This window comes from Barbus barbus, assembly GCF_936440315.1.
Source record: "Barbus barbus genome assembly, chromosome: 1".
In the NCBI taxonomy this organism is placed as follows: domain Eukaryota; kingdom Metazoa; phylum Chordata; class Actinopteri; order Cypriniformes; family Cyprinidae; genus Barbus; species Barbus barbus.
The window spans coordinates 37,319,361-37,333,606 of NC_136729.1; the positions used below are offsets into that span (position 1 = coordinate 37,319,361).

Below are 14,246 nucleotides of genomic sequence, written 5' to 3' on the forward strand. Positions count from 1 at the left end.
AGTTTTTTTTTTTTTTTTGAGTTTAGGATGAAGTCAAGTACTGCCGAAAGAGATGAGTTTTCAGTTGTTGCTTGAAGGTTGCCAGAGATCCGGCGTTCCAGATAGGAGTGGGAAGATTATTCCACCAGCCAGGAATGGTGAACGAGAATGTTCTGGAGAGTGATTTTGAGCCTCTCTGTGATGGTACCACAAGGCGTCGCTCACTAGCAGATCTCAAACTTCTGGAGGGGATGTAGGTTCGTAATAGTGAGTGGAAGTAGGAGGGTGCAGAGCCTGTGGTAGATCTGTACGCAAGCATCAGTGACTTGAACTGGATGCGAGCTGCCACTGGTAGCCAGTGCAAAGAGATGAAGAGAGGTGTAACATGCGCTCTTTTGGGCTCGTTGAAGATCAGTCGTGCCGCTGCATTCTGAATCATTTGTAGAGGTTTGATTGCGTTTGATGGCAGACCAGCCAGAAGAGCATTGCAGTAGTCCAGTCTAGAAACAACCAGGGCCTGGACAAGAAGTTGCGCAGCATGCTCTGTCAGAAAGGGCCTGATCTTTCTGATGTTGTGTAGTGCAAACCTGCAGGAACGAGCAGTCTTTGCAATGTGCTCTTTGAAGGTCAGCTGGTCATCAAAGATTACACCAAGATTTCTGACCGAAGTTGATGGGGTAATCATTGATGAGCCGAACTGAATCGTGAAGTCATGCCGTAGAGTCGGAGTGGCAGGGAAGACCAGAAGTTCCGTCTTTGCCAGGTTGAGCTGTAGGTGATGTTCTTTCATCCATGCCGAGATGTCCGCCAGGCAGCCTGAGATCCGTGCAGCTACCGTTGGGTCATCTGGTTGAAAAGAGAGATAGAGCTGCGTGTCATCGGCGTAGCAGTGATAGGAGAAGCCATGTGCATGTATGATGGGACCCAGCGATGTAGTGTACGTGGAGAAGAGGAGGGGTCCAAGAACCGATCCCTGAGGAACTCCAGTGATCAGTTGATGTGGTTTGGATACCTCCCCTCCCCAGGTCACCCTGAAGGATCTACCGGTGAGATAGGATTCAAACCAGCGAAGTGGAATTCCAGTGATGCCCAGTGAAGAGAGGGTAGACAGGAGAATCTGATGATTGACAGTGTCAAAAGCAGCAGAGAGATCCAGCAGAATGAGGACTGACGATTTGGAATCAGCCTTTGCAGTTCGCAGGGCTTCAGTGACTGAGAGTAGCGCAGTCTCTGTTGAATGGCCACTCCTGAAACCTGACTGTTTAGCATCCAGCTTGTTGTACTGTGAGAGAAACCGCGAGAGCTGGTTGAAGACAGCTCGTTCGAGTGTTTTCCCTACGAATGGAAGGAGAGAGACAGGTCTGTAGTTATCTAAAAGAGAAGCATTTAATGTAGGTTTTTTGATCAGTGGGGTTACCCGAGCCTGCTTGAATGCTGAGGGGAAGATGCCTGTGAGGAGAGATGTGTTGATAATGTGTGTGAGTGCCGGTAAGAGTGTGGGAGAGATTGTTTGGAGAAGATGTGAGGGGATCGGGTCAAGAGGACATGTTGTAGGATGGCTGGAGAGGAGAAGTTTGGATACTTCTGCCTCGGTGAGGGGACAGAAGGAGAAGATGGGAGCTGGAGCGGTGGATGTGGTTGATCGGAGGTCCTGCGGAGTTGAGAACTGGTTGCTGATTGTTCTAGTTTTGTCTGTGAAAAAAGAGGCAAAGTCATCAGCGGTTATCAAAGTGGTGGGAGGTGGAGGAGGGGGACAGAGGAGAGAATTAAATGTTCTGAAGAGATTACGCATGTCTGGAGCGCTGGTGATCTTGTTGTGGAAATGTGAGGATTTGGCAGTGTGGACTTCAGTAGAGAAAGATGAAAGCAAAGACTGATACCTACTCAGGTCCGACGGATTGTTTGATTTGCGCCATTTTCTCTCTGCCGCTCTGAGTTTGGTCCGATTCTCACGAAGAACATCGGATAACCAGGGGTTAGGAGCAGCCCGTGCTGGCCTAGAGGAGAGAGGACAGATGTCGTCTAGACAAGAGGTTAAGGTAGAGCATAAAGTGTCAGTGGCTGCATTTACATCCAGAGAAGAGAAATGGGTAGGCGAGGGAAGAGAGGAGGATACTACAGAGGAAAGAAGGGAGGGGGAAAGGGAGCGTAGGTTGCGTCTGAAAGTAACCGGTAAGGGAGATGGTGGCACCTGAGTTGCAAAATGTAACGTAAATGTAATGAAGAAATGGTCAGATATATGGAGTGGTTGTACCAGAATGTTATCTGTAGAACAATTGCGTGTATAAATTAAGTCGAGTTGGTTACCAGATTTGTGCGTGCTAGTAGTGGTGAGGCGTTTGAGATCAAATGAAGCTAGGAGTGACTGGAAGTCTGTAGCATAAGGCCTGTCTAGGTGAATGTTGAAATCGCAGAAGACTAAGAGTGGAGTGCCATCCTCCATGAAAGACGACAGCAGTCCGTCCAGCTCGTCTAGGAAGGTTGGTGGTATTTGGCCCGGCGGACGATAGATTACCACAATCTGGAGTCTTATAGGAGCTGTCACAGTAACAGCATGCGATTCAAATGAGTTGAGATTGCCTAGGGGAGAGTGGGTAGAGTATTTCCAATTGTTAGAAATGAGCAAGCCAGTGCCCCCACCCCGGCCAACTTGCCTAGGGGTGTGAGAGAAAGAGAAATTGTGAGAGAGAGCAGCTGGGGTTGCCGTGTCTTCTGGACGGATCCAGGTCTCAGTCAAGCCCAGGATGCTGAGTGTGGAATGTAAGGAAAATGCAGAAATGAAGTCGGCTTTGTTGACAGCTGACTGGCAATTCCAAAGACCTACAGAGAAAGAAAGAGGTGCAGTGGAAGATGTAGAGATAGTGCGCAGGTTAGCAGGGTTACGTGATCTTCTGCATGTATTTTTAGAGCGAGGTAGAGAGAGAACCGGAATGGTTTGGAAACACATGATAGAGGATAGGAAAACGTGAGGGAAGATATAAAGGATACTTAAGTGTGTGCTCGGTGTCGTTGCTCGGTCAAAGTCGCGCAGGAAAAAGTCGTCTGTCTTTACACTCGTTGGTCTTCACACGAGGAGGCTGAACGCGTCAGCGCTCTGACATCAACTAAATACAGTCTAAGAAACTAGAGTGAAAACAGCTGTTGCCGGCTTCTGATCAGCCCAGCCAATGAGGTTAAAGGACTGCTAAATAGCTCAAGACGAAACTAACACTTTGCACAAACACAAAGGCTCGTTCTCACCTGAGGCGCAAATTATTCTAATTTCCAGTAAGTGCAATTAACAGAAAAAACAGCGAAAAGGCAGAGTAGAAATAGGTAGGAAACGAACTATTCCTTCCTAGTAGCAAGTAAACTATTTAAACAACAGAACTGCAACCAAGTTATTCAAAACACTTACGCAGCTGTAGTCCGTCTCTTCTGGTGACAAATCGGCTTTCCCCAAATGTAACTTTCCCAGAACGTTAGTTTTTGGTTATTCTAACGTTCCCAGAAAGTTAGTTTTTAGTTATTCTAACATTCTCAGAACGTTAGTTTTTGGTTCCCAGAAAGTTAGTTTTTGGTTTTTAGAACATTATTCTAACGTTCCCCTAACCTATTTACTCCAGTATGATCGCTCCACTGTAGGTCAGTAATCATCCAGCACACATGACCCAGTATAGTATAAGTGGCATGGAAATTATTCGTATGGATGCCTAATCAGTATTATAAAAACCATCTTGTTTTTATCTATTGTTTAATAATAAAAAACAATCTGAACACATCAACTATCATATATGTAAGATTAAATAAGATTAAATCCGTCCATACAAATGATTTGACTGAGGATACACGTTCTCTTCAGTTAGGCATGTCGTCATGACGTATTGTCAAGTATGGTGACCCATACTCGAAATTGGTGCTCTGCATTTAACCCATCCAAGTGCACACACACAGCAGTGAGTAGTGAATAAATGCACGCACGCACGCACGCACACGGAGCAGTGGGGCGCCCGGGGAGCAGTTGGGGGTTCGGTGCCTTGCTCAAGTGCACCTCAGTCGTGGTATTGACCCCACCTACAATTCCTGCCGGCCGGGGGCTCGAACTCGCAACCTTTCGATTACGAGTCCGACTCTCTAACCATTAGGCCACGACTTCCCCCATGTCAAATCCCTCCGACATCATATTTACTGTCATAACAATATTAATTTTAAGTAATCAATCAATAAATAGATCGAGAGAGTACGAGTCAACAAGTAAAACGAAATGACCGTTAATTTTTTAATTCCGCGAGCGCGCGGCTCTCAGGTGAAAGTGCGTGCTGGAGCAGTAAAGGAAGATGAAGCAAACCCACTAAGTTATGATTTCTGTTATAACTCCCTGCTTATCCTGGCTTAATATTATAAATTAAAACTGGTTTTGATTGATATAATTTCTGTATTTTAATAAATGCAACATTAAACGAATTTCAGGGCTCTATATAGGTCATTACACAAAAAAACATCTGCAACATTTTCATTGGAAATATAGTTTTACAGGGTTATAAAAAGAACCTAAAACTAACCATTGTTCTCCATAAGTTATTATTTTTTTAGGTTATTTAAAAAATAACCACCCTGCAACGTTCTGGGAACGTTATTTTATGGTTACAAAAAAACAACCCAACAAGAAAGTTTCCCTAACGTTAGTATTTGGTTCCCAAAAAAATAACCAAATGGGAACCAAAAACTTGCTGGGTATTTAGTACTGGGAAATCCGGAAATAATTTTGATACCCGAGTTTCTGAGTTGGGCGGGTCATAAACTTTAAACATGGTGGAGGGGACAACCATCGGTGCCGTCAATGCTGTTCTCACAACAACTACATCCCTTTGTCTTGTCGCTAAAGTAGTGTTTATAGGCTAGATGTGAACAATCATTCGAAGCATATTGTATGTTTTATAAGCAGTGAAATAAGCATGTATTTGACCAAAATTCCAGATTTGTCAGCAAACTGCAGGTACACTCTTAAGAAAAATGGTTCTAAACAGTACCAGAAAAACAGTTTTTTTTTGTCGGCTTGTAACAATAGCAGAATCCTTTTTAGTGCTAAATAGAACCTTTTTTATAGGGTTCCACACAGAACCATGCTTTGAAAATGCTATATAGGACCTTAATGGTGTTATAAATAACCTTTTTAATGATTGTTTTTCATTAACATTAGTATGTTAATATCATTAATATTAGTATTATTTGTATATATTATTTATTAATATTGTTTTTTGTACCCCTCTATCTGCCTGGTCTTAATCCATCTTTACCCATCTTATATCTTATAATATACTTGTAATATCTTATAATATAAGATATTACATTATGGGTGGTGATGGTGCAGTGGATAAGACACATGCCTTTGGTGTGAGAGACCCGGGTTCGAATCCACTGTGAGACACCAATGTGTCCCTGAGCAAGACACTTAACCCCTAGTTGCTCCAGAGGCGTGCGACCTCTGACATATATAGCAATTGTAAGTTGCTTTGGATAAAAGCGTCAGCTAAATGAATAAATATAAATGTAAATGTAATATAAGTGTCTATCAGGGTTTTACATAAAATCAACAACAAATGTGTCAATTATTATTTGTTTTTTTTATTGACGTGAAATTGTAGCAAAAATGACACTGTTCCAACAACAGTTATTAGTAGAATACATTAATGACTGGCAATGGACATTGAACATAAATAAATGCTTAAAAATGTAAAACAAAATAGAACATAAAAGTGTATATTGAAGGCCAAGCTCCAGTAAAATATCTTCACAATCCTCTATGATGCCTTTAAGTTAATCATTATCTGTATTTTGGTGTGATTGAATGGCAGTTTCTCTCTGCATGATGAGGTTTGTAGCATCTGAAATGCACAATTGAGTTTAGATATACAATGTGTCTCATTTCATTTGTTTATGTGAAAACAATTGTTTATGAAGGCCAAAAGTAGCATGTGAGCACTTCACAATGTTAAAAGTAAAAAGTAAAATAAAGTCAAGGGATAGCTGGGTATGTTTATGCATAAACCCTAGTAATAAAAATATCTTACAAAATGGATCAAATTCAGTATCTTTGTTACTTAGTGAAGAAGAGGAGAATATCCTTAACTGAATAGAGCTGGTCACACGTACATGTTCTCTTAAACTAAAACGAGAAAAGACATAGAAAAACCAATTAGCATTCGAAAGTTATAATTTATAGACATTTTAAGAAATAAATAACTTGCCTGTTGAGAGTGTTGACAGTCTGTGTAGTTGGATGGCTGAGCTCCAGAAAATCATTAATGATGCATCGAGTGTAGCCTTGATTAGGGTTTCACATTAAAACAACAACATCAATAACCACAACAGCAGCATGTTGTGTGAATTAAGTATGTTTTCATTGACATGCAAAATTTTCAGTGCTCATAACAACAGTTATTAGCTGAATATATTAATGAATGACAATTGACAATGAACATGAATAAATACATAAAGATGTAAAACACAAAATAAGAACAAAAAATAGATGTGATGAAGACCAAGTTTCAGTGAAACAAATCACATTTCAATCGATATGATGCCTTTAAGTCCATTATTTTGGTGTGATTAAGTGGTGAGTTTTCTCTGCAGATGATGAGGTTGTAGGATGTGATACATCTGAAATACACAATTGAGTTTAGAGTTACAGTGTGTAAAAACAATTATGTTTATGAAGGCCAAAAGCAAAAATGGACAGTATGTGAGCCCTTCACAATCTTAAAAGAAAAAAGTAATAAAAAGTCATGGGATAGTTTTAATATTTTTTTTGTGACTGGGTATGTTTATACATAAACCGAAGTAATAATTTAAAAAGTCTAACAATATGAATTATAAATTCATTGTCATGTCATTGTTTACTTAGTGGAGAAGAGGAGAGAAGCTTCCAAAGCTTAGCAGAGCTGCACACACTTAGGCTACAGGTGACCAAAAAAAAAAAAAAAAAAGATAAGAACATGTTTGTTTGGAGACTGGTTACAATTTTAAAGTTAAAATTGTATTTAAATTTAAGAATGAAATCATTTACCTGTTGAGAGTGTGTTGAAAGTCTGTAGTTGGATCACTGAACTCCAGAAAATCAGTAATGAAGTGATTTGACAGTTACAGATTTGAAAAACAAGGGGGCGGGGGGCAAATAACCCTAAACTCTAACAAAGAACCATTTCGGCATAAAAGGGTTCTTCAGAATGCTATGGTTCTAAATAAAACCATTACTGCATGTAAAGAACCTTTAAAGAACCATTTTTTTGTGGTTGTAATAGTGAGTGTAATAGTGCGGTGAATGTTTATATGATTGTCAACCAATGGGATGCTACATTTTATTCTTTCCAACATTAAAGCACTTGAATACAACACGCTCCTAATCACGACTTCATAAGTGGGAAATAGGACATTTCCGATAGCACGTGAAGGTAGCATTACTTCCTGTTGCGCGCATGCGCTCTCAAGTGGCCAAGGCCACAAGTGTGGGTATTTGGAAAAGGCAAAGTTGGGGTGCACATAACTTTCAGCCTGGTTCTCAAATGAGAACCTGGTGAATTTGGTTTGGTCCTCACATGGGCCACGGCATGTAGTGTGACCCATAAAATATAACTATAAAAAAAAATAATTAATAATAGTGATAATATTATTGCGCTTTATTTAATAAAAAAGTGTGATAATACTATTTAATTTTTAAATAAAAAGTATTACATACAAATACAATTATTTTATAGTAAACTTAAAAATAATGCTAATATTTTAGCATATATTATTATTATTTAAATTTTTACCTCTTTCAAACGTAAAATCAAAAATCAAATGGCATACTTGCCTTCTGCTTACTGCACATCTGTCAAGGTTGTTACCTTATAAACAAATGTGCTAACCATTCTTTTTACAAAGGCTTGTTATTAAGGCTTCATACTAGTAAACAATGCTATATTGTCCAATTTAACTCATTTCATAATTGATAAACTTTACATATTGGACAGAACTGAATCAACACCGAGCGGTCTTTAACTGAACAATGATATTTTACCCTATGTGGAAAAAGCCATATATTCTAGTTAGACTAAGGGCAAATAATGATAAATTCTATTTACACTAAAATAACATTTTCTTTAGCAACAGGTGTGTAAATAGTAGTTAGGTGGCAGATATTTATAGGCTACTTCAATACTGTAGTACATTATAAAACAGTATGCAATAACATTGAGTGTAAACTGTCATATATATAAATTTTATTAGATTAATGCCACTTTGAGACAAAAACCTACCTACAGCTAGGCATACATAACACTTTATTATTAATTAGGCGTTTTATTTCCACAATTCAAATATTTACTTAATTTTTATTGAAAATAAATGCCTTTCTGATCGGATATGTGATTGGAAAAGGAGAAGCACAAGTTTGGCAAAAGCTAGAATTGAACTTGGGTCGATCTCATTCTCGTCAAAATCTCACATCTTTTACTCACTGCACAACTTATACTACGGAAATGCACGTGTCTTTTTCAGTGCTGTTTATCGCAGCCAGGCATTGGTGCGCAGAGTTTATGTAAATAGCCTCTGTCAACAAATTGGTCTATTTGTCCTTAGAGTACACTCCGTTTCTTTTTAGATCTGCTTGACAGGGGAATTGAATTCTGTTTGCATAACTGAAATCTTATTTTTATTTATATATTATATTGCTGCAATATTATTATTACTTAATATCTTTGAAACAATCAAAGTGCTAGAGACAAAGGTGACGTCATTTGACTTGATCGGAAAAGTGCCGCAGACATTAAAGTACAATTTATGTCCTACTAGGTTTTTAGATACACAGTGATAGTTTGTAGTTTACATGTATATGCATACGTATATTTTCAAGTCTTCCATTTAACCTATAATTACTATTCCCTGCCTACAGTTCACTCACGCGTTTGAAGATGAAACGTCACATGGAGCGCGTTGCGTTCTGGGAAACAGTATCTCATGCAGCGTCTTCAGATGCATACATCAAATTTCAGCCAATGTAGCAGGTAATCTGGGCATTCCATGCATACAGAAAATTAGCATACTATGCACAGCATACACACTGGATACTGCAGATATAGTAAGAGTAGTATGATAGTATGGCATTGCGAACACCTCCACAGTTTTGCTTTGAAAATGGCAGCGCCTGGCCTAGATTATGCTTTCAGTTTGAATATTAATCATATACAGTACAGTTTGTCGATCTAAAATGGTAATTGTGCATTAACAGCCATCATCCATGTTGGTACGCAAATGCGCTGTCAGAACTCATTTACACAGCACATTTTTTATTTTGGCCACGCATGCGGACCACTTATGTGCACCCCTGTATATAACCCACATATTATTATGGTAAGATGCAATTTGATTTCAATACCTTGTAAAATGCATTTCACTGCAAACATAACATTGGAGACTTTAAATCTACAGTATTCTATAAATTTAAGAGGATTTTATTGTAAATAAGCAATTCATTTTTGTTATAAAATAATAAAAGTATTAATTTTAAAATAATCGAAAACAAAACATTTGAATTTAAGTATTTATTTATTATAGAAAACAAAAAAACTGCACATCAAGCAGCCACATTTATGAACAGGCTGTCTACAAAATAACAGGTGTAAGGAGATATGCATAATGGATTATACCAATATAATATTGAGCATCCTGTGGACTTTTTATGAGGAAAAGTTCTCAATGATGAAAAGTAAATTTAGCACATTTTCATGAACCATTAAGGTAAGAGTCCTACTAGACAATTTTATTCTGGAAATTCCTCCAGTGGAAATAATTGATCAGACTTTGAATGAGACTGTAGTCCTTGGCACTGAAACATGGTTTTCTGTATGTTCTCTTTCATCTCTGCCTGTAGCATTTGCAATATTACAGCTTTAACCCATAAGATAACCACTGCAAGACAAACACATTCAGATAATCATTAGAAACAGAGAGTTCATCAAAGATAGGTATACATGTATACAGCTTTAAAGAAACAGTGCTAAAACATTGCTTTTATCTCTCTGGAATACACTGAGAATAATAATAATAATAATAGGGTTGTTGACATGGCATGGCATTTTCACTGTCCCACAAGACAAAAATGAATATAATATTGTTGTTATTTAAAATGCAGTAAATAGTTAAACATTTCTTTGTCCTACATGGACCTGTTGTTATAAAAGCTGTAGTGTTATTTGATTTTTCTCTCTTAATTTTTGAGCCAAATCTCAAAATTGTCCTATAGTGTGACTGTCTCAAGCATGGTTCAATAAATTAACTTTTTATTTACATTAACTTTTATTAACAAAAAAAAGATAATGTTAATAAATACCTTCATCATAATTGTACAAGTGTCTATTTTAGTAAATCGTTATCATATCCCGATTTTAAATCGGCCAATTCCAGAGAAAACTTAATTAGTTGAAGGACCCATTCATGGCCATGTTACTGAAGCCCCCTGTGAAGCCCATGACATCAGCACATGGACATTTTTTGTCTCAGAATTATTCAAATATTAATTTTTTTGGAACCACTACAAGTGTTACGTTTTGTTGTCCTTTAGTGTGACACCCCTAAATAATTTTTTTTGTAATTAAAAACTGTATCTTGTTAACCGCTAATGACAGATTAGCTTGGAATAGCAAGGTCATTAATTGACAGAAAAAGGTTGAAACCTCCTACGGTGTGACAGAAAATGTCCTCCGGTGTGACACCTGTACGGTCACACCGGAGGACAAAGATGTCACACCATACCCCTTTTCCACCAAGGCAGTTCCAGTGCTGGTTCGGAGCCAGAGCCTAGTTTCAAACTGGTTCTTTGTTTTTCGACACCCAAAGCACCAGCTCCGAACTAGGAAAAGCGGTTCGTAAGTAGCACCAAAACATTGCTGGGCTAGAAGGAAGAACCGCTTGCGTCAGGGGCGGGGTTACCGTGACCAACAAGACGAACAGAAACTGCAAGCAACCACCAATGCAGTTCCAGGTGCTAGTTCAGAGCCAGTGCTATAGCCGGTTCTTAGTTGGTTCGACTGGCGAGCCCTTTAAGAACCGGTTACTTTTCCACAGGCTAGAGAGACAATACAGAGCCAGGTCTTACGTCACAATACATTTCATGTTTCAGTTCGGTAGCGCGGCACAACAGGCTTGTTCGAGGTGCATCAGCTCCACGCAGATCGACTCAAACGTGTTAGCGTTTAGCTGCCATTTCAAATATGGCGGTCCAAGTTTCTGTTCGTCTTGTTGGTCACGGTAACCCTGCCCCCAGCTCCTGACGCAAGCGGTTCTTCCTTCTAGCCCAGCAATGTTGTGGTGCTACTTACGAACCGCTTTTCCTGGTTCGGAGCTGGTGCTTTGAGTGTCGAAAAACAAAGAACCGGTTTGAAACTAGGCTCTGGCTCCGATCCAGCACTGGAACTGCCTTGGTGGAAAAGGGGTATGAGAGACTGAATTTTGTTGATAAATTATTTTTTGTTTTGTTTAAAATACATGTTGATATTGTTTGTATCAAAATTTAACTTTCCTTCTCCTTTGACATGTTCAAAATTAAATAGAAATAATTTAATAACTACCATTTCTGTCCTTTAGTGTGACAATGTCCTATGGTGTGACACACATAAAAGAACCACAGATTTGTTTTAACCTCAAAATATCTTAAAAAAAAAAAAAAAGTTAAGTATTCCAGTACGGAAGAACCAAATATCACTCAACTTAAAATGGTATAATTTTCAGCAGTTTTGAACAAATGACAGCAAAGTTTGTCTTGAAATTGTCCAACAAGTCATGAGGAAAACAATTATGTTAATTATAATTTCATATTAAATAAATAGCGCTATAAGAAAATAAGTGTCTAACAATGGAGATAAATCTCTCTTATGCTACTTATGTATTATGAGTTTTTTGTTTTCCCTTAATTTTTTGCTATGTCACACCATAGGACAAATTTATAGTGCAGTTCAGTAAAAAAATGTTAAAGAACGCAGTGAAAAAACTGATTAAGTTAGTGACCCTTTATATTTTCTCAAAGATCTGACTTCACACTACATAAATATATGCATTTCTTTTTCAAAAAAGGTATTTTACAAAAATAACAACAACATTTTTTACTCCCTATTTGTCAACTACCCAATAATAATAATAATAATAATAATAATAATGAGCAGTGTGTCCAAACCTCGGTCTGGTAGTGTGTAATACAATATACAAATAGGTTAAATAACGTTTAAAGTTAAGTGACTTACGGTAGTTTCATTCTCATGAAGACTCTGGCCATAAAAAAGCTCAGCAGCACACTGACAAAGCCAATGAAGAGCAGAAGGAAACGGTTGAGCTTGGGAATGTTGGGCGCATTAGATCGATCCAGAATTATGAAGCCAAGGCCTCCCATGGTGAAGAGAAAGCTGGAGGCCAACCCTTCCATAATGTACTGCCCATTCACTCTTTAAAAGAGAATACAATCATTCAGCACTACACTTCCACGTTACAGTTTGGAGACTTTGATTCAATAACTGGGATTTTATAAGATATATAATTGTTTCAATTATTGTTTACTATACAAGTAAAAACGGCAAGATGCCTCAAGTACATCTAAAGCGCCACCAGCTGGCTGATTTTATGATGACCAGTCGTATCAAAACATTTACCTGTACGCCAGAAAAGCCACTGGCCTCTGATGGCCGTGTTCATCTGTCATTGATCCGACACTTGGAGGTTCAACGATCACATCATATATGATGCCTGAAGGGATTAAAAGATTACAGCAGTGCTACTGATCACAGTACGGGTCAATCATTCAGAGACAGAGTTGGCACACTTAAAAGCATTTATCTAGCTATTTACATAAGAAAATAATAAGCTTCCGTTTCATTCTTACTCATGTAATATGCAGGAGCAGAAGAGTAACTCATTCTGTCTACGGTGTGCAATATAATTTGAGATGTATTACTGATAACAGCACTGTCACAGAGAGCAGGCTAATTCGTATGATTATATAACAAAACACGAAAGCATGCGTATTCATATTAAACTACGAGAAATAGTTGTACTTGTAGATAAAATATTATGCAGAAGCGCGTGCATACACGCAACAGGATAAGGGTTAGCTGAATGCTAGTTTAGCCTGAGATGGCTTTAAAATTCTTACCACCGGTAATGAGAAAATATGAAACAATCACGACGGCATATACAGTCATTGCAGAAGGCATATGTAGCCATGACGGTTTTTTAAGTTTGATGTTCGGACATTCCAGTACAGTAAACGGTAGGCTGAAGAGAGTCTCCATGGTTTAATTGAGTCCTACTCCTGTGGCTGCCCGGCTATTGCATACGTCACATTAGCCGTAGAGCGACGTGTACAGGAAGAGGCTGGAGAGGTTAGGGCTGTTTTTTTATGCCCTTCACTCACTTTACTCGGATGTACGTCATTGATTAGATTGCATGAGTGCCCACTACTGGCGGAACCCATTGAAATACTTCATCTGGTGTACCCTACTAAAACACTTTTTCTTAGTTTTCGAAGTGATGTGGATGATAATTGTGATTTCTGTGGAGGAGAGAGGGAGGATGCTGTCCACTTATTTTTTAATTGCATTTGTAGTCAAATGTTTTGGATAGATTTGGAAGGCCTCCTTTGTAAATATTTAGGCATGAAAGTTTATTTTTCTATTTTAATACAGAACGATTACCACCAAATGTGACCTTTATTTGATTATGTACCATATACATAAACAGAAATGGGCCAAAGGAAAACCCAATTTTTTGTTATTTCAGATAGATATGAAACATTACATTGAGTTACTACTTGGGTTGAAAATAGTAAAGCAAAACGCACTACGTCTATATGTGAATCTTTTACGCTATTTGTATGATTGTCTCGTACCTTTTTCTTTTTTTTCTTTTCGTTTCTTTTCTTTTTTTCTTTTTTTTTAAATTATTATTGTTAATTATTTTATTTCTTGTATGTATGTTCTCATATTTTACATATTGTAGTCTATGTTTAATATTTTTCTATACAATATGTTGGAATGACTGCTGTTATTCATTGGCTGTAATATGACATTTAATAATAATAATAATAAATAAATAAATAAAAAACTACTGGCGGAACCCTTGCTGAACTGAAACGTCCTTTTTCTTCTTCTGCTTCTTGTTTTATGGCGGGTGGCATCCGACGTTAAGGTGCACTACTGCCACCTACTATACTGGAGTGTGGACCAGAGTGACTAATAATAATGATTAATAAATAAATAATTTAT

The 14,246-nt window shown here is 38.1% G+C and overlaps 1 protein-coding gene across 1 annotated transcript; it reads right to left on the reverse strand.

The window, feature by feature from the left end:
- Positions 1-9,432: 9,432 nt before the first annotated feature.
- On the reverse strand, positions 9,433-13,414 carry LOC306876543 (oligosaccharyltransferase complex subunit ostc). Its single transcript, XM_079427822.1, has 4 exons — positions 13,136-13,414; positions 12,636-12,729; positions 12,234-12,431; positions 9,433-9,906 (listed from the first exon to the last, which is right to left on the reverse strand). Exons 1-4 carry the CDS (start codon positions 13,272-13,274, stop codon positions 9,888-9,890), a joined length of 450 nt encoding a protein of 149 aa, XP_079283948.1. The 5' UTR covers positions 13,275-13,414; the 3' UTR covers positions 9,433-9,887.
- Positions 13,415-14,246: the final 832 nt, after the last annotated feature.